This window comes from Aquarana catesbeiana, linkage group LG03 (assembly GCF_042186555.1).
Source record: "Aquarana catesbeiana isolate 2022-GZ linkage group LG03, ASM4218655v1, whole genome shotgun sequence".
NCBI classification, from domain to species: domain Eukaryota; kingdom Metazoa; phylum Chordata; class Amphibia; order Anura; family Ranidae; genus Aquarana; species Aquarana catesbeiana.
In genome coordinates, this window is record NC_133326.1 from 693,235,166 (window position 1) to 693,256,524 (window position 21,359).

The window sequence follows — 21,359 nt, forward strand, 5'->3', positions numbered from 1 at the left end:
CTCTGTTAAATTCCACTCGCAAAATACGAGCAGGTGAGTGAAATTTTTGAGGGCTGCATTACATTATAGTTTGATAATGAACCTCCGCTGCTGCTTTATATTGATTATTACCTGTTGGGCTTCAAGTTTTTTTTATCGTGGCGATGCATACTTTAAATGTAGCCCAACTGCACTTTTGTGGCCCCAACATTATTGATCACTTTTTCTGTGATCTTGACCCAATTCTTAAGCTTTCCTGCTCCGATACAGCAATTATTCAACTAGAAGCAACATTGGTGTCTTTTTTCTTTGGCTGCATCCCATTTGTCGTTACTAGGGTTGCACCAATACCTATACTAGTATCGGTATCGGTGCCGATACCGAGTATTTGCCCGAGTACTTGTACTTGGGCAAATGCTCCGATGCTTTATCCAATACCTGGACAGTCAGGCAGTGGTGGGGGAGTTACAAGTACGGATTCCCCTGTATAGATTTCAATAAAGTAACTGACAGCCGCTTCTCCTCCTCTCCCCTCTGCGGCTTCCAGCTGCTTTATTGAAATCTATACAGGGGGGATCGGTGCTTGTAACTCCCCACCACCACCGCATTGATCACCCCCTGACTGTCCCTGTATACTTCTCCAGTCCCCCTCCATGTCCTCCTCTAGGCTCCTCCAGTCCCCCTCCGTGTACCCCGCTCCTGTCCCCCCACTGTATACTCCGCTCCTGTCCCCCTCTGTATACTCCGCTCCTGTCCCCCCTCTGTATACTCCGCTCCTGCCCCCCCTCTGTATACTCCGCTCCTGTCTCCCCTCTATATACTCTGCTCCTGTCCCCCCTCTGTATACTTCACTCCTGTCCCCCCTCCATGTACTCCGCTCCTGTCCCCCCTCTGTATATTCCACTCCTGTCCCCCCTCTGTATACTCCACTCCTGTCCCCCCTCTGTATACTCCGCTCCTGTCCCCCCTCTGTATACTCCACTCCTGTCCCCCCTCCATGTACTCCGCTCCTGTCCCCCTCCATGTATTCCGCTCCGATCCCCCCTCCGTGTATTCCGCTCCGGGCCCCCCTCCATGTATTCCGCTCCTGTCCCCCCTCTGTGTCAATCACTCAGGATGGAGAGCGGAGGAAGGAGCCAGTAAATCTGTCGGCTCCTTCCTATTCCAAATGATCAGTGACTGACTCTGTCCATTCATAACTGAGCATCGTAAACTGTGTTCTTTTCCAGTGCAGCTGAGGCTGCTGAGAAAGGGACTGGGGAATCTCTGTCCCCAGTCTTTTTCTGTGTCTCAAAAGGGAGATGTCAGGGGTCTGTTAAGACCCCAGATATCTCACCAAAGCCCCCCCACAGGGCTGATAAAAAAATTTAAAATAAAGAATTGTAATAAATAAATATTTAAAAGGTTAAATTGTAACAATAATTAAAAAATAAAAAACCCACTGACACCATCCCCCCCCCCAAAAAAAAAAGCATTGTAAAAAAATAAACCAAAAAAATAAAATTGTAAAAAATTGTAAAAAATAAAATTGTAAAAAAATAAGAACAAAACTACTGACACAGTCCACGCATCATGAGTGCTGCATATTAGTGCCACTGCCACGTGACATTAAAAAAAGTATTGCTCTTTTGCTGGTATCTGCGAGTACTTGAAAAAAGTATTGGTATTGGTACTTGTATTCGGTCTTAAAAAAGTGGTATCGGTGCAACCCTAATGACTATATATACTGTAGTAAGGTTATTTTAATCTACAAATATGATCATACAGCCTTGTGTCCATTGTTGTCCAAAGTTTTAACCTGCTGTGTAAAACTTGAAGGAAATTCATATTTTTTCCCACTATGAAACTATGTAAGATTAACATGGCTTCATGGTACAGATAGTACTGGTGAAGGAAAGGACTGCGCTATAATGGGGTAAGTGAGCTGCTAACACTCAAACATACAAAGTTCAAATTAGATAATACAGTGACAGTGTAGCGCTATTAAAAAGTATAAATAAAAAACTAAATGTAAAACCAAAACATATTGGCTAGACTAAATATAGCCCAGTAAGTAGGTGAAAAAAGTGTCCACAAGAGTGTTGAATGGTATGTCCCTCTGACGGAGGTAGTCCCAATCTTGGAAAAATGGTGTAAGGCTTGTCTGTAGTCAATAACAACGAAACTCGAAAAGTAAATGGGTACTCTTACCAGCTGTGATGGACCACATATGCGGTACGACAGAGGGGTCAAACAAGCTTGGGATCTTGTGCTGTATTCATCGGAGGTTGCTCAGGTGCTGGACACAGATGAATGAGACCTGGTTCAAGGTAATATCCTTGGCTCCTGAACCGTGCAGACTCCAAGTGCTCCCCAGCCTGATAGCCGTCTCCGAAGCTGTTCCGTGAAGGCTCCAGGAAGTAGTCATATAAAACAGAGGAAAGGAGAAGGACTCCAATGGTGCAGGTCAAAAACCATTTGGGTTTTTTAAAACAGTCAAATGGTATACTCCAAGGTAAGAAAAGTGATCACAAAAAACAAGTAATAAAATAAGGTAAGAGCAATGTGGGATACAAGAAATGCTGGCCCTTACTTACAGTACTGTTGGTTCTTGTTGCTTCTTATCTATGACATAAGAGAAATATGTAAAGGGATAAGGATACATTTGTGTCAGGCACCATCTCTACACTGTGGATTCTGACTGCTGCTTAAAAAGACTTAATGGAAATTTTGGCAATCTTGTAGTTCTTATTTGGCTATGGACTGCTGTAACAATAGATAATAATAACAATAGTAATAATAATATTAACTATTGTTATTATGGTTATGCCAGTATAATGAATGAACAGAGAACCATGCATATACAGACCTAGGAAATAAAAGAAATAACCTTTTGTTTTTAATATTACTTTGAATATTCCTTTTACAGTTCCTCCCAAAGTACTGACTGATAATCTCATATCTCTGGCCACATCAATGTTTTAGCCCATGAGAATATCACTGATCACAGATTCCCAGTGGCTCCATGCAATTCATTTTGTTTCTTTATAAAAGCCACACCAGAAAAGCATTCAAAAGAGCACAATATACATCTCTGGTAACATCTTTGACCACTATTTTAGGTATATATATAAAATAATAATAATACAATTGGACTTACCTTTAAATCACACTTTAATTGGAATTAAGCACATTTCCATTGACTTTAGTTGTGGAGTGTGGATGACTTCACTCTATGCAGCAGATCCCATTGAAAGCTATTTGTGCTGAAGATAAAGCATGTTAAGCTCAACCTCTATTACATTCCACATTTAAATGCATGAATTTCAGTTAAACTCAAGGGTGATTTTTTTTTTATTCCGGTTGAAATGAACAAAATTCTAGCTGTGGGTAGCCCTGTTGCTACCACCAAGCACAACCAAAATTAACTTTTCAGTTTTTGTTAAAGGATCTGAAGGAATATTATTGGCCAAAGAGTGACTGCATTAAATTAGATAATAGGCATTTGACAGCTGGGGGTTCCAGCTTTCAGAATACAATAAACAACAGGGGAGGTATCTGATAGATATTAGCTAAACGAGAAAAGGTGCAGTAACCAACAGCAAAATGTAAGTGTCTATTTCTCACTGTTTACACTACAGTGAAATATATTCTTATTGGTTTCATTGCTTTTTTGAACTTTGTAAATGAATATTCCCTTCTGTACTTCCTTATAGCATTGAAAAAAAAAATCTACTTGATTAGTTACATAGTTACGTAGTTAGTAAGGTTGAATAAAGACACCAGTCCATCCTGAGTGAGCGTGGGTGCATGTCTACAATTATCCCTATTTTTTTATTTAAGGTACCCATATAGCGCTGTCAATTTACGTAGCACTCCACACATGCATCGCACACTCACATTGGTCCCGACCCTCAAGGAGCCCACAATCCAAGGTTCCCAACTCACATTCATATACTAGGGCCAATTTTGGACAGAAGACAATTAACCTACCAGCATGTCTTTGAAGTGTGGGAGGAAAAAGGAGTACCCAGAGGAAACCCATGCAAGCACAGGGAGAACATGCAAACTCCAGGCAGGTAGTGTCATGGTTGGGATTCGAACCAGCGACCCTTTTTACTGCTAGGCAAGAATGCTAACCACTACACCACTGTGCCACCCAAAAAAAGCCTCCTCTCTCCTATTTCCCACTCACTCTCTCTGTCTCTCTCATTTTCTCTCTCTTTCTTTTCCTTCTCTTTAGGCACTGGTTCACATATGTGCAAGTTGAATGTGGGTTTCCCTGCATCCAATTCACATGACATGCGAGTGTGATCTCCTCTCAATGGAGCCGGTTCACACATGTCCGGAGCGGCTGTGGTCCGCATTCCAAAAGTGTGTGCATGTTTGGCTCCAGTTCAAGTCAGAATTCTGGTAAAAATTCATACTTAATTCGCACCTGAACCAGTGAACAGGAATGCACAGGACCCCATGCTGGGAAACGCGGCCTCACATATGTGAACTCGGACTTAGACAGTCCACATTGCTTTCTTTACCTGGCTAAAGCTGCTTTATAAATGTTACACGTTAATTTTAATATATTGTTTTCAGGTCATGGAGAAGATGAATATGACCAGAATTTCCACAATCCATCTCCTAGGATTTCAGACTTCACAAATTGTAAAACATGTGCTGTTTTTTATTTTGCTTATGCTTTATTGTGTGACAATATGTGGAAACCTCCTGATCATCACACTGGTGTCCTACAGCAAAATCCTCCAATCTCCCATGTACATCTTCCTCTCTCAGCTCGCTATGTCTGATATCTTAATGGCAAGTGATATTCTTCCTAATATGTTCCAAACGCTTTTGGTAAATGATACCATAATGTCATTTTCTGGTTGCCTATCTCAGTTTTATTTCTTTTGTGTTACAGTAATATTGGACAGCCTTCTTCTAACTGTGATGTCTTATGACAGATATTTGGCCATCTGTAAACCATTACATTATAGTTTGATGATGAACCACCACCGCTGCTGTACCTTGGTTATTTTCTGTTGGTCTTCAAGTTGTTTAACAATGCTGATGCATACTTTAAATGTTGCTCATTTGCAGTTTTGTGGTCCCAACATTGTTGATCACTTTTTCTGTGATCTTGATCCAATTCTTAAACTTTCCTGCTCTGATATAGCAATTATTCAGATAGAGATAACATTGCTGACTGTTTTATTTGATGTCATCCCATTTTTCTTTGTCATTTTATCTTATATTATTATCATAGTCACCATTCTTAAAATTCCATCCATTACTGGAAGGCAGCAGGTTTTCTCTACATGTAGTTCCCATCTAGCTGTTGTCTGTATCTATTATGGCAACCTAGCTTGTGCTTACTTGGTACCCAGTAGAGGACAGTCAGCAAACATGACTAAGTTCTTATCATTATCCTATACTGTACTCACCCCACTGATAAATCCTTTGATATACACTTTAAGGAATAAAGACCTGAAAAAAGTATTGGCAATTTTTTATAAAACCCTTTTGCATGTGCATTCAAATTAGAAATTAAAAATTATATTTTACATTTAATTAGATATATAATATGATTACAGAATAAACTAATGCTTTTAAATGATTGATGGTCAAAATTATATTATAAAATATTACTTTAAAACAGATTTACAGGCACACACCACAATTGTATGAAATAAGTTTCTGCTATTGTCTATTTAGCTTTGCCATTTATGCTTTTATTTTTATTCTTTATTTTTATTGTAAGAAAAAAAAGTCATACATTTCCTTATATCAGTACAGCTTGCTCTGTACTTCGGCTCCACCGACATCAGGACTGAGTTCCAATATTTGTGTTTGGCGTCTCAGTGTAGCCACAATTGGAGCCACAATTTGTAAGTATAATTACATATTGGTACCATATATCTCGGCACAGTTATGTAACTGAAATCTAACTGAAGGAAGAAGCAACAACTTTACTTTCATCCCAAAATGGAATATAGTTTTATGTCTAAAATTCCATAATTTTTCATATTCTAGCAGCCTTTCCAAACGTTTTCAACTCCGAGGAACCCTAAAATAATTTTTTTTGTCTCATGGAACCCCTACCAATAATTACTATATCTACAATTTAAGGTACATTAGCATGGTTGTCAGTGGAAAGTTTGCTTTTTACCTTTGTAGTCAGTGGGAATAACCCCCCTTACAGATAGCTAAAATGATCACTGATGTCATGGGTTACTTGTAAAAGATGCAGAAATTGTTCATTGCTTTCATTGCTCAAGGAACCCTTAGCAACTTCTAAAGGAACCTTAAGGTTTCCATGGAACCCTAAATGAGAAAGGCTGTCCTATATTGATATTTACAAATGCTTTGTGGGTGGTAATGCTACACAGATGTACATGTAGATGTGCACATGTACACAACATTTTCAGAGTTATCATTAGGTGATCTTTTGACATTCGCAAAACTTTTGTATCAGCATAGTAGAAAATCATGACTCATATATTGCTACATTACTGTTCTTTCCTGTTTGTTTCTCATAAAGGTTGGAGTCTGAAAATCATAAATTTTACTGACTATTCGTGCCAACCACTGCTTAGTGTAATACACTGGCATGCAACCTAAATTTTTATTGCAGTATATGCAAAATCAATATATAAAACTGTGCCTTTTGGGCATACCCAGGCCCAAGAATCCAGGTAAAAACATCAGGGTACAGTGAACGGTTAACAAACTGTAGTAAAACTGTACCAACAACTTCTCGCTCACAGGTGTATTCAGCATAGAAGAGCCTAAGGGGCACTTTACAATTGCACGCGGGTCCCTACTGGACCAAGGAGGATTGAAATACAGTGTCAGGGGTGCATGCGAAGAGTCTGACCAAGCGGTAATTCTGGCCAGGAGCTCAGCTCCAGGGATAACTTCACCGGAGACCACAGACATGCATCAGTTCCCTAAGCAGCACCCGCTGCCTCCTATTGACATAGCGAGATCACCACTCCTGCAGCCATGGTCCTCAGAGGCTCCAAAGGTAAATACAATCCAAAAACATCAGGGGCGCCCTGTCCGGCCCTTTGCCAAGATGGTGCCGACTTCATCTTCCCAGCCCAGCACACCGTGCTCTGCTAAGCCACCACAGCACGCTCAGCCATTCCTGGACACAAACAGTGAGTCAGACTCAGACACTGGCAGCACACAAACTGTAATTCACTCAGGCATGTTCAAGCAGTTTAAACTTTGTATGCTCCAGAAGGCCCTTAAACAAACATCTAACCACATCACAGATAAATTAACCCGTGAGATTTGGGAGCTGGGCCAAAGGACAGCTGAGCTAGAAGTGAGGGTGGATATCCATGAAAATCACACACAAGTACTGCTGAGCTTGAGAACCTCAGGGAGGAGAACCTGGTGTTACAGTTCCATTTAGAAGATCAAGAGAACGGGGCCCGTCACTCTAATCTTCGGATCAGGAGATCCCTGAGACCGTGCTAGACCTGCAAGCTACCATGTTGGCCCTGTTCCTGGAACTGTAACCTGCCATCCCTGCAGAAGGATTGGAGATGGACAGGGTCCACAGGGCCCTATCCCCCCACAAAACTAATTGCCCGCCCAGAGATATAATAGCTAATTCCACTACTACCGCACTAAGGAACAGCTATTTGCAGCCGGCAGAGGCAAAGACTCCCTATCCTTTCAGGGTTACACATACAGGCTATTTGCAGATCTTTCCCTGCTTACGGTGGCAAAGAGATGCGCTCTGAAACCACATCTCCAGATACTTCAGCGCCATCAGTTTACATATCACTGGGGGTTTCCTTTCTCAATACTCTTTACCCATCTGGAGACCAAATATGCCTGCCGCACAGCCGAGGAACTTCAGTCAGCCCTGCAAGACCTAAACCTGCTGGACTGTACCCCTAATAGGGACTCCTCTCACTGGGGATCGGCCTCCCGCTCCCCACAAAAACTGATGGCTGCCTGTAAGGATCACACCCGTCTAAGTCTCTACAAACGTGGATTTTTTAAAACCCCTGCAGCAAACACTGAGGACTCAATGGACTGACTTCACTCATGCAACAACCGTTTGTTACAGCACATCTTCTTTATTGTCCTCCCTGGAAGATGGTAAGATGGAAGATGGTAAATCTTCTGCCCTTTCTTTACTGGACCCTGATTCTCTTACAATAACATTTCCATTGGCTTATCCTGCTCGTAGTTAACTGGACTCACTTCAGCCACATGTTCGGAACTCAACCTCTACATTGTTCATCGCCTTCTTATATACCGGGTTACCCTAGGACTCCTCACCTAATAGAAACTAACTATAAGGTCCTCACATGTTGGTACCTTGTTCCAGCTAGGATAGCAAAATATGTCCCACCATACTCGGGGATGTGTTTTCGAGGCTGCTCAGCTCAAGGCACACACCTACACGCCCTAGAAACCAACAAACCTAAAGTCAGCTGAGTTGACTCGTAACCAATTCCAATTACTCCTACAACTTACCACAGCAGCCAAGCAAACTATTGCTAAGGCATGGAAATCTCAGACTTTGATTGTGGCTGAGCTAGACATAGAATGAATATGGCCCTTATCAATGCTAAAATGACAGCCATTGAAAACCACAAGATGCGTACATTTGAGAAGAAATGGCAACCCTGGGTTAAGCATTGCTTACCCCTGACTTCAACAAGACCTTATTATAGCCCTGGAAATTGTACCTCTCTTTTATTCAACCCCATCATCTCCTGAACTAGAGCCATGCCACCACCCAGGGAAACTTTTCCCCTGTTGAACCTGTTCTTGCTCTTCCCTCTATTGGACCCTTCAGGAGTGAGCGCTCTATTGAGATCCTTTTCTGATTACTCATCCTCACTTTATCCTATACTCGCTCACATACTCACTCGCTCTTTTCACCCTCCTTTCCCCCTCCTTTCTTTCTACATATCCTTCCTACCCCTGCCACAAATATGGGGCACCTTCTTCCTCCTAGATATAATCTGGTAACATGTTCAATCACTATTAACCATATCAGCGATTGTAGAATGTTTCTATAGCGCCATTTAACGTATGTATTTATAGCCGATCTTACTTATCACCTCCCCTTGTATACTCATGGTTATACTCATTCGTAGTTCTGATAAGTTTGTTAGTATGCTTGTTATCATATAAGCAATCTAAGACGGTATCTTCTTTAATCATGTACCTTCTCACTTTTGTTACATTAATAAAAAATGTTGACAAGAAATACAGTGTCATACTTTTCAGATCCAAGGTGCAGGAGAAGAGGTCACCTGGATAGCACTTACAGTAGCTACTTAATGTTATGCGGATCAAAACCCAGCATTGGAGTTGTTAGTGTCTACTGAGGTAATCCAGAGGTCCCATACTTTGTTTAATTTCAGTGGGCAACCACAAGAGAGATACATAGCTTTATATAAAGGGTTAACAAATTCACAAGAGACCTCCAGAAGTCCAGAGTTGGTGCTACTGGCAACTTCCATTTCAGTATACTGGTCTTTCTTGCATAAAACAAAAGAAGGCCCAGTAGGGTTATTGTTGCTCCTGCATAGACCAGTAAGTTCACAAGGCCCAGCAGGCACACATTGATTTGTAAAAAAGGGATAATACTTAGATGAGCTATAAATTGGCAGCTGCATGCCAATATTGTTGTAACTATGGGTAATCCAAGAGCATATGGATGAAGTCAGCTGACTCACTCCCACTTATCCAACAGGTAGGGGAAACATTCAGGTAGATCTTATGTAATCTTTGGGGTGTAAGATTGATCCCATTGCAGAATCTTTAACTGGATAACTCTATTGCCCCGTACGCACGGTTGGATTTTCCGATGGAAAATGTCCGATCGGAGTGTGTTGTCGGAAATTCCGACCGTGTGTGGGCTCTATCGGACATTTTCCATCGGATTTTCCGACACACAAAGTTGGAGAGCAGGAGATAAAATTTTCCGACAACAAAATCCGTTGTCGGAAATTCCGATCGTGTGTACACAAATCCGACGGACAAAGTGCCACGCATGCTCAGAATAAATAAAGAGATGAAAGCTATTGGCCACTGCCCCGTTTATAGCCCCGACGTACGTGTTTTACGCCACCGCGTTTAGAACGATCGGATTTTCTGACAACTTTGTGCGACCGTGTGTAGACAAAACAAGTTTGAGCCAACATCCGTCGGAAAAAATCCTAGGATTTTGTTGTCGGAATGTCAGAACAAAGTCCGACCGTGTGTACGCCCTATTACTCTTGCTGATACTAGTTGTGGAAGGAATATTCCAAAGCTTCCTCCCAATCCTTGTGGTCCAGGTCGGGCTCCTCTGCCCACCATTCGGATTGTAGATGATCCAAACCAGTATGTATAGAGGGTTGAAAGGCTTTGTAAATGCCTTGTAAGTGGTTTGGCTAGATTGTTTAGTTAGATCAGGGTCACCATCGTGGAGGAGGTGAGAGTCAACTGTGAGGTCCCAAACTAAGTATAGTAGGCATGGCGAAGCTGCAGGTACCTGAGCAAACAGGAGTTGAGGAGATCAACTTGTAATTTGAGATTGTCAAAAGACTTCAGGATGCACCCCTTGCAAATGTTCACTAGATTCTTAATCCCTTTAGTAGCCCAAACTGAGCAGTCCGGAATTGACAAGAATTCTGGTAACATAGGGTTCAGCCATAGAGGAGTGTCAGGGGACTAACTTACAAAGCCTTTGAGAGGGAGTGAGTAGTTTTGAGACCCCTATAGGGGAGGTTCCATAAGCCTTCAATGGAGCCAAGGGAAGCTGCTTCCCGTTCCACCAACATGTTGGAGTTGTCTCAAGTCACCCAATTATGTGCATGTGAGAGGAGAGCTGCAAGTTAATAAGAGTATACATCTGGACAAGCCAGTACCCCCTGGGTCCACGACCAACAGAGTACTGCTAGCCAAAACCTGGAAGCTGGAATACATCTTTGGGTATCTAGGGGAATGGTGGAGAACAAATAATAAAGCTGGTAAGATTTTCATCTTGACTAGGATGATTTTGCCAGTCAATAACAGAAGCATGCTACTCCACGCCTCAAGTTTCAGCTTTGCACTGGTTAGCAAGGGGTACAGATTTAAATACAGAACTTTGTGACATCGGGGGAGATATTAATGCCAAGGTATCAGGTGGTGTCCATCCAGTGGAGCGGAAGTGGCAAGTCAGTTGCCAATAAGGTCAATAAGGAGAATCAGGGATTTGTACCAATTCACCAGCAGCAAAATGGGAGAGAAGGCATATAGCCTCCTAGAGGCATGTTATTAGGTCATGGAGAAAAAGGACTAAATTGTCCCCATATAGGGCAACTTTCTATAATGGTGATGGTACCTACCTGAATCCCCCTATGTGAAAAAACAACCTTAAGGATGTGGCCAGGGGCTCCATGATTAAGGTAAACAGAGATGGGGAGAGTGCGCACCCCTGTGTCATTCCCCTTTGTATTGGAAAGGAATTTGAAAGATTTCCTCAAGTTTGATCTGAGCCACTGGAGATTTGTAAAGAATTTGTATAGGATTTCTATCCAAAACCCTTGGCAGTCAACACAGAACTCATGTAATGCTAATGCATGGAGTCAAAGGCCTTCTCAATATCAACAGCAACCAGATTCCTATTATCAGAGATCTATGAAGGTAGTGGTAAATGAATGAAGACCCTGCACAAGTTTATGTCAGTGGATTTTCCTGGCATAAATCCGGCCTAATCGATATTAATCACAGAAGGGAGGAACTTCATCAACCTGGTGCCCAGGACCTGCATCAAAATCTTAAGATCATGGTTTAGTAAATATATAGGTCTATAGGAGGCACAATTGAGCAGATCCATGTCCAGATTGGGGATCAGGGTGATATGAGCATGCTACATGGAATCAGGTAATTCCCCAGCCTCCAAGCACACTGCATAGAGACTCTTGAGTTTCTGCATTTACTAAGGGAGCCATCCAAGCCTGCTGATTTAGTGACGGGGAATGAATGGATGGTCGTCTCACTTTTGAGGGAGGTTATATCTGTGTCCAATGCCATAACTTCTTCCTCCGTAAGGGGGCTAGGGGAAGTGTACCCAGTTCAGCCAAAAGGTTTTGTTTGAAATCCACCATCAACCTAGCCAAAGGGCTACCATTCTTGTCATCTGGTTTGGAAAGTCTCCTAGAAAGAAGTTAGAAATCCAAATGAGTCAGGATAGTGGATAGTGTAGTGTAAGAAGAGATAACGTCTTGCTTAGGCCCTATGCTTAGACCGCTGCCTCCAACTCATGGTCCTCCAGTTGAGGTGTTCAGAAGGAGTATTCTTTTTGAGCAGTTTAAATAGCCAAAATACATTTGCCCCAGACAGTAGTCTTAAAGGCATTGCAGACCAAGGAGGGTGAGGCAGTGGACTTGTTCATATTCCAGTATTGAGTTATTTTCTCAAAGAGAATGTCACAGACCTTTGGGTTCCAAATGGGTTCCAAATTCACTTAGATGTCAAGTTCCAACCACCAGGAGCTCTCCAACTCCCCACCTTGAAGACAATCTCAAGTGGAGAGTGATCCCAGAGGCCTGCAGGCAAGTAAGCAACAGTTCTCACAGCAGATAGCAGTCAGGTGCAGAAAGTCAGTTTGATTCGGGAACCCAAGTAATAGGCGACTGAGAGACAAGATTAGGCCCTGGCTTGGAAGGGTGATTTTTCCACCTCCCCACCTCGGTGAGATTGAGTGCACTAGCCCAATGTGCTAAATCTGAATTAGCCCTTCGCTGAGGGTTAAATGTGTCTAAACTACTATCAAGTATATTGTTAAAGTCCCCTGCTATCAGGATTTGAGATATTTGAAAGGGGGCCAGTTTTTCATAGAGCACATATAAAATAGACTGGTTGAAAGGTGGGGGGATAAAGACATTGACAAAGGCATATAAGGCAGCGTGGACATCAATAATGAGTACAATGTATCCAAATCCTGGGTCTGTAAGGACCTCATTTAACCTTGTATGATAAAGATTTATTACTAAGGATGGCAACCCTTGTTTACTCAGGCTAGGTGCCATAGAAGGCCTACTATACCCATGATCTGCGCAGGGACAGAATTTTATTTCTCAATAAATGGGTTTCTTGGAGAAACAGAACATGGGGTCAATGTGATTTAGGGAACTTAAACATTAGAGATCTCTTTTAGTTTTATCAATCAGTCCCAGAACACTATGAAATTTATTTACTAAAGCTAGAGAGTGCAAAATCAGTCACACTTCTGCAGATAAACCAATCAGCGTCCAGGTTTTATTGCCACAGCTTAATTAAACAAGCTGAGGTTAGAAGCTAATTTGTTTCTCTGCAGAAGTGTGACTGATTTTGCACTCTCCAGCTTTAGTAAATAACCCCCCATGACATTACCTTAAGGTCCATGAAATGTGTAGGTACTGTAATGAACTGCAAGTAGATAATGTGCCTATCCACTGTCAAAAACAGCCCCTCACCCAGCACCAAGGAGATTGCCATTATGTTAAAGGTGATAGGCCTCAGGTGACACATAGAGATGAAACAAATCTCCTCCTACATATGTTTTACTCGTTGAACTGCAGTCTTCTCTTCCCTACACCCCTTCAAAAGGGCAGAATCATGTTAAAATCCCTCTCCATCTGAAAGTATCACAGAGGGGGGGCAGAGATCTGCAATTAAAGTGTGTGAGAGATGATTGGAGGAAAGGCACACACCCCCCTCCACACAAAAAACAGGAGGGAGGAAAGGATACAGAGGATTCATCTCATGTTTTAGGCATACTCCTCTTGATAACAAAGGAACAAAGCACCAGAGAGAAACAACAATTACAGCTTTGGGGAGAGATAAGTAAACACTACAGATATTGTTCAGATTTCATGGCTGAGGTTTACAACTCCTTTAAGTCCGTCCAGGGAACAAAATGCATAAACGAATAAGGCCCTAGATATATCATTATAATGTACCTGAGCTAGAGAGCAAAAAGTAAAACAAGCAACTCCCTACTGACAAGCCTATACCCCAGAATAAATTTAGTCAGTCAGTTTGATATCCCTGGAGAAATATAGAACTCTGTCTACAATGTTAACAAAGAAAGCCCATGGTTGGAGATGAATCAGAAGAACAACATGTAGTGAAGATGTTCAATCTCTGCGGTAGAGTAGTCCAATAAAAGTGTGAGGGGTGGTCATGTGGGCCAAGCTCCCAGTAAATTGAAGGCCTGGAGCCTATGAGGTAATATAAGGGCAGGAGTACAATGGGGCATCAGGGAGCCCCATGAGGTCCCTGACCAACACATATTTATTGACTCCACCAGGAGAATTAAAATGGAAGAGTCTCAAGAGCCTTGATAGGCAATGTGGAAATGCAACAGAGGTGACCAAAAAAGATTAATAGGCAATAGGACCACAGGTAGCTCACCAAAGTCGCTAAATCCAGGAGTTTGCTTCATCTGGAGTATTGAAGAATTCGACTGAGCCTTCTAGTAAAATCTTGCACTTTCTCAGAAATTTTGCAGAGAAGTCTAGAAACAAATGGGCTGCAGTGTTTTTGTAGGACATTGTAGGATGTTAAACAAAACCAGAGAGAATTCCCAGCTTAACTCACCAACTAGTCTGCTTACCAACCAAATTAACCTGTCAAACAGTATGCGTTAAAACAGGGGTTTAATTAGCACACATTTGCAAACACATGCATAAACTGCAAAGCCACTTCATGGCACCCCAGTATTATCTACAGTCCTAATGCTTGCAAATTTATGACAGCCTCCACAGTGGAAGCACATGCATTCTAAAGTATAGATAGAGGGCAGATGAGCCTGGAGGTGGCCCATCCCTCCTTAAAGGCACAGGGGCACACTGTACACCCAGCACATGGCAGAAAAGGTGTCTAGTGTGTCTCCTCACCAATATTACATCAGTAACAAACAAATGTCCCCACCTATAACTGGACTTCAGGCTACCTCCAGGCTCATTTGCCCTCTATCTATTCATTAGAATGCATGTGCTTCCACTGTGGAAGTTATCATAAATTTACAAGAGTTATGACTGCAGATAATACTGGGGTGCTGTGAAGTGGCTCTGCAGATTACACATGTGTTTGCAAAGTTAAACTGGGAATTTTCTCTGGTATTGTTTTGCATGCATTGTCCTTCCATATGCTCCTTGCTGTGAAGGCCAGTTATGGGTGGAGCAGGGGCCCTTTGTTTGTTACAGTGTAGGATCTTTCCTGGGCTCATTGAGAATCCTGTCCTCATCTTGGTAATTCAGGAACTGGACCATGAAGGACCGTGGTAGCACCTGGACACCCTGCTGCCTGACAGGACTCTGTGGGCTCTCTCCACCACATGAGTGGGAAAGACATCATGCAGACCCAGGTGATCTTTAAAGAGAGATTCTGCCAAACCAGCTGGGTTGTCTCCCTCAGCTCATTCCGGCAGGTCAAACACCCAAGCGTTGTTCTGACAGAGCTAGTTCTCTGCATCATCTGATTTGACAACAAGTATTTGTACTGCACGTTGCAAAGAGTGTGGGAGATCAAAGTGCTGGGCAGTAGTGTCTTCTGTGGCTGAGATGTGGGACTCCGTCTCTGAAAGATGGCCACGGATTTTATCAAGATCATTTCTGATCAAATTACTTTCCTCTGGCAGTTTGTCTATATGAACGAGTAATGAGGTATTACTGTGCTCTATAGAAGCCAGGATGACAGCTGTGTTGTCAGGTGAGGCCAGTTCAGGAGAAGAAGCAGTCTGGGCTGAGGTGCTTGCACAGCCTCTTGGCTAAGATGGAGTCGACATACGAGGCTGAGGCAGCAGCTGGCTTGTTCTCTGGCTGCAGTCCAGAGGAGCAGCTCTTGGATGGCATTACCTGGTGGCATCTGAATACACCAGAAGCCTTCCAAAGGGTGCCAGAGCTGAATTGGGAGATCTTTGCGGAGGAACGAGGTGAAGATAGCTCAGGATCCTGGGAGCTCCACAAGCAAACGTCCACTCTGTTCTACATCCTGGCCACGCCCCTTGAAAAAAACAATTAGGAACAACATAATGTAAATAAAAACAATAGCATTTGAACCTTTGCAAACAAAGCCTGGGGAATGCCCAGGAAAAAACCAAAGCCTACTTACCACCAGCTTGCAGACAACCAAATTGACCTGTCTAACAGTACGCGTTAAAAACAGGGGTTTAGTCCGCACGCATTTGCAAATGCATGCGTAAGCCACAGAGCCTCGTCACGGCACCCTGATATCTGTGGTCCTAACACTAAAATAAGAGTGTCCCCACAGTGGAGGCACATGCATTCTAATGGATAAATGCTGGCAGGTGGACTGAAGGGCAGCCCATCCCTTCTTAAACGTACAGAAGCACACCAAACACCCAGCAAATAGCCTCCACTGTGGGGACACTCATATTTTAGTGTTAGGACCACAGATATCAGGGTGCCGTGACGAGGCTCTGTGGCTTACGCATGCATTTGCAAATGCGTGCGGACTAAACCCCTATTTTTAACGCGTACTGTTAGACAGGTCAATTTGGTTGTCTGCAAGCTGGTGGTAAGTAGGCTTTGTTTTTTTCCTGGGCATTCCCCAGGCTTTGTTAGCATTTGAACCTTATTTTGGGAATTTATAAAGTGTCTATGTTGGTGCCGGTGAAAGATTCAAGACTTTTTTTAAAATTCTTTATTTTAGTTTTTTAGATAGAAAAGGAGCAACAGGTACAGAAAGATATACAGCAAGCTTCATAGAACCATAGTGTTACAGCAAAAAAAAACATATCAAGGAAAAAAATATGAAGTATAAATCATTTATCCAAAATCAGAATACATGGGGTGACATAATGAAAAGTTATCTAACTGACTTTTACACTGGGGTATACCGACTGTAGCAATAATTAGATGAAGAATTATTGAGTACAAATCCACTATTTCCATGCAACTGTACCATACCCATAAACTAGCAGAGACCCCCAGTGGTCATTACATTTACTGACCCGAGCCCAGTGGCTAGAGTTGGATGAGCTGATTACCGCTTGTATAAGTCTGTATTTTATATGTTTTTAACATATTTTGGTACATCTATTATTAATAAAAATTACTTATTTTTACTAAATTGGTGCCTGTAAAAACCATGATTCCTCTTCAATAGAATTGTACCATACCCATGACAAACTGGCAAAAAAGAAGAACACAGGTACGCTTCAAAACTGTAAATAAGTTCCAGTACAATGAGCTCAGAAAACACTTTGGTGGTCTGGAGTAAACGAGAAGTAAAATGTAGAACAAACAGTACAGAAATAATATAAGGAATCATAATTCCTATTATGGCAAAAGAATCAATAATACCTAGGAAAAATAAAAGGGAAATAGGGAAAAAGGGAAGATCAGGGGATCTGGTAAAGTAGAGGAGGAGCAGAGTAAAAAGGGGGGGTGGGGGTATTCAGGGATGCATCACACTAGTCCAGGTCATTCGTCCAGTATTCTAGAAAGGCATCAGTTTACAACCTACTATGTCAGGGCTCCATGTCTTCCTAAATGTCTCACTTTTTTGATTAAATATCACAATAAGGCTGGGTTCACATTAGTGCATTGAGGTTTGGGCGCAGTGCAATTGTGTGCATCTTTTACACAAGGTTTTAGGTGTTTTTTTAACTTCTATTAGACCATGATTTTTCATGAAAGCACTCTACAGTCCTGCATGCTGCATCTCTGATGTGCTTTCAGAAAAGACACAGTCTAATAGCGTGCACCTAAAACCATGTGTAAAACACTCATACAATTATCAGATAAAAAACTGCAGAACACTGATGTGAACACAGCCTAAGGTTTTCCATGATGTATAGATCCCAAATTTTTGAGAACCACATAGCCAGCGTGGGGAGTGTTGAGGGGGTGGTATTCTGTTTACACTTAACCAGAATACAAGCTCTTGCTGCATTAATCAGGTGTTTCAGTAGGGATTGCTTTCAACACTTTCTAGAAAGATAATTCAGATGAGCTATAGCAAGAATGTAGTGGGGTTGTTTCCAAGGTCAAAGCCTGTGAGTCGTTTGGTATGAGCTTACACTGCATCCCAGAGGTTTCTAAGACTAACAAAAAATGTGTAAGAAGGTATCTCTTCCTTCCCACACTGCCAGCAGAATAGAGTGAAGGACCTATAGAGGATCCTAGGTACCCAATACCATCTAGACATAATTTTATATCTCCTGAATCTTGATGGCAGTACACAATTTGCAGGCAAAGTAAATGATATTACCATGTTATTCAGTGGAAAGGGATACTTCAATATCCTTCTCTCATTTAAGAAGGAATGGGGTAGGCAGTTGATTGATCAATTGGTATGAATAAGACAATGCATGGTCCAGGAGAGAAGCATTTAAGAATGTGCATTTAAATGGAGTTGGAGCCTGGCAATGTACTGAGGTTTGGAAAGAGTCAAGAGAAAATGCCTAATTTGGGTTGCTCTCCACTGTGAGAATAAGAGTGCAGTCAAAACCTTCAGGTATAGTCTCCCATCCAGTTGGATTTAAAAAATGTATTCTAAACTTGTTTTCTGCCACCAAGGGCTGAAAACCTTGATCATCCATTCCTGGAGAATCAATGCTTGCAAGGGGAGTTTATCCAAAGATAAGGCCTGGAGGGTTACACCAATCAAAAGATGGCAGCTCATTAAGGAACCCAATGAGTGTGACATCCTCAGAAGACCCTAAATTGGGAATTAGGAAATGGTAGTTGGTTTTGTTCCAGCTGAACCCTAATCTGTGTGTTTATACCAGTCTATAGCTCTAGCCATGTGAGTAGCTTTGTGATATAAAACTAGAGAATGCCTCCCTGCAGTTTAAGCTATGTCTAGCAGTGTTACAATGGTAACACTGCTATGCTCTGGTCACAATGTGTTAAAAAAATGGTAAAATATATATATATATATATATATATATATATATATATATATATATATATATATATATATGTAGGAAGGCCAGTATGGTGGCCTGAATTTATGGGAGGAGCCCGGGGGGTATTTAAGCAGCCCGCTCACCTGTGGTGCTTGTCGGTTTCCTGTGCGCGATATACGTCACTAGGCCGACTATTCGAATACCAGCGTCCGCAAGTTCTTGCCTCGCATGTTCCCGTATTCGTTATTTCCATGCTCAAGACTTTCGAAGTCCGTGTTTATCGTTCGTAGTTCGTACCACGCGTCTGGCTTGGCTGTCGCAGGTAGGGTCCCGTCGGACTTTGTTTTTACGTTTTCATATCATGTCACTAAACCGTGATTTCAAATTTACGTATCACTCGCTTTTTTACAAACGTAACCGCAATGTATATCACTCGTACTATCGTCATGTTACCATTTCGCCTTACTCGAGAAAACCACCGCGACGCAGACGTCGCTTCATTTCTAGCATGTCGAAATTTTTGAATATGCGTCTGTAGACAGCCATAGCGAGTCGCAAATTCGCAAATCTATCGGATCAAGTCAGTTTGATACCAGTCATTTCTCATTTCTGAAACATTTCTAAACTCATTTCTAACATTTCAAATCATTTCAATCATTTCTCATTTCAGTCACCTACCGCGCTCCGATTCGAATCCAGTCGCACCTAAAAGATGCACCGATTCGCTTCGGTGTGCCCCAGTAGTTACGGCCTCATTTCAGTACATGCTCCAGAGTTACGTTATTATCAGTCATTCGTACCTCTGTCATGGTTTTCATTTCATTACCACGTATCACGTTCCGACATGAATTCAGTCGCATGGAAATGCACCGATTCGTCTCGGCGTGCCCCAGGATTGGCCACATTTCAGTACATGCTCCGGAGTCCGATTCGTAGTCAGTCGCTACAACAGCACGACCGATTCGAGCCTCCGTCATGGCAAACGATATGTTACACCTGCACTTATCGCGCTCCGCTTCGAATCCAGTCGCATCTTCCATGCACCGATTCGTTACGGCGTGCCCCAGGGCTCGGCCTCATTTCTGAAACATGCTCCAGAGTCCGGATCATAGCTAGTCGCAGATATCGGGCGACTGATCCGTATCTCTGTCATGCAATTACTACCATTTCACTCCCACAGCGCATCACCGTTTCGAAACCAGTCGCATCTGAGATGCACCGATTCGTCATGGTATGCCCCACTTGTTTCAGCCGTATCCATACCTATACCAGAGCTCGGTTCATTGGCAGTCGCAAAATACGGCACAACCAATTCGAGCCTCGGTCAAGGTAAACATTTCTCTCATTTCATTTCATACTGCGCTCCGATTCGAATCCAGATGCATCAAACAGGCACCGATTCGTCCCGGTGTGCACCAATGTTTTTTCAGTTGCCTCATTTCAGTACATGCTCCAGAGCCCGGTTCACGGTCGGATCAGTCACGACACGACCAGGCCGGACCTCTGTCATGGAGTTCATTCATTTCATAATCAAGGCAAAACATTTCGAATCATTTCATTGTCACAAAGATTGCAAGCACCATACAAATCGTTGCTTCGAGTTTAGTTAGCAATCCCTTCACAAATTATCACCTTTTCATTTTCCTCTAGGTCAGTCAAAGTTCAGTAGGTCCACCCTGCACCAGGTTGGACGATATCCCCCCAGGTAAATAATTAAAAAAAAAAAAAAAAAAAAGGGAATGGGAGAATAAGTCAGGTAAGTATGACTCAGGGGAGCAAAGAAAAACTTGAAATTCGTGTCACCCCCAATAGGTTACAGTCAACCAGGAAATAAGAGCTCAAGACAGGAGATTCTCACCAGAGCAACTATGTCTCAGGCCGGCAGCGAAGACTTCACGGCCCCTCTGTCACCTTCTCCGGTCTCAGAGAGCGGCAGCGTGCAGTCCCTCAGGGGATGGACTATCCCCAAACTGACGGCAGAGCTCAGATGCAGAGGTGTCCCCTTCCCCGCCACAGCGAGGAAAGGCGAGCTCTTCAAACTCCTCTTTCCCCCACCAGCAGCAGGACCCAGTACCCAACAGGCATCCCTCCAGTCAATATCATCAGCTATCTCACAATTACACACGATGGTGTCATCCTTGTCTACCTCAGTTACAGACGTCCAAACCAGGGTGGCACTCCTGGAGGCTCGACCGGCCACTGCTGTCCCCGACCCAACCGCAACTCAAACCTTGACACCCCTTCCTGCAGGTACCTCAGGCTGGAGCCCCATTGTCTAACCCTCCCATCTGGTCCCAACCAGTATCAGGAAGGACATTTTGGACGGCAGGGACATCAACCTGGCCTCTCTCCTTATTTCCGTGCACGATCTGGCAAAAAATAAGGCCTACTCCTGGGGTGACATATCGGTGGTCCTTAAAGCCAAAGACCCCAGATTGAACCGCAAGTTATCGGTCCCAGAATTTACCCTGGCCTTTGGCATGCTCAGAGACGTCCTATGCTCAGCCACCCCCAGCAGACGGGAAGAGCTGGACTT

At 42.8% G+C, this 21,359-nt stretch overlaps 1 protein-coding gene across 1 annotated transcript in view; it reads left to right on the top strand.

The window, feature by feature from the left end:
- The window catches only part of LOC141134216 (olfactory receptor 1496-like), a 29,711-nt gene extending 14,104 nt beyond the window's left edge, over window positions 1-15,607 (top strand). The window contains exons 3-4 of the mRNA XM_073623799.1: window positions 4,549-5,448; window positions 15,587-15,607. Of these exons, the coding sequence (XP_073479900.1) occupies window positions 4,549-5,448; window positions 15,587-15,607 (921 nt within the window). The remainder of the gene's footprint in view (window positions 1-4,548; window positions 5,449-15,586) is intronic.
- The last annotated feature ends 5,752 nt before the right edge of the window (window positions 15,608-21,359 follow it).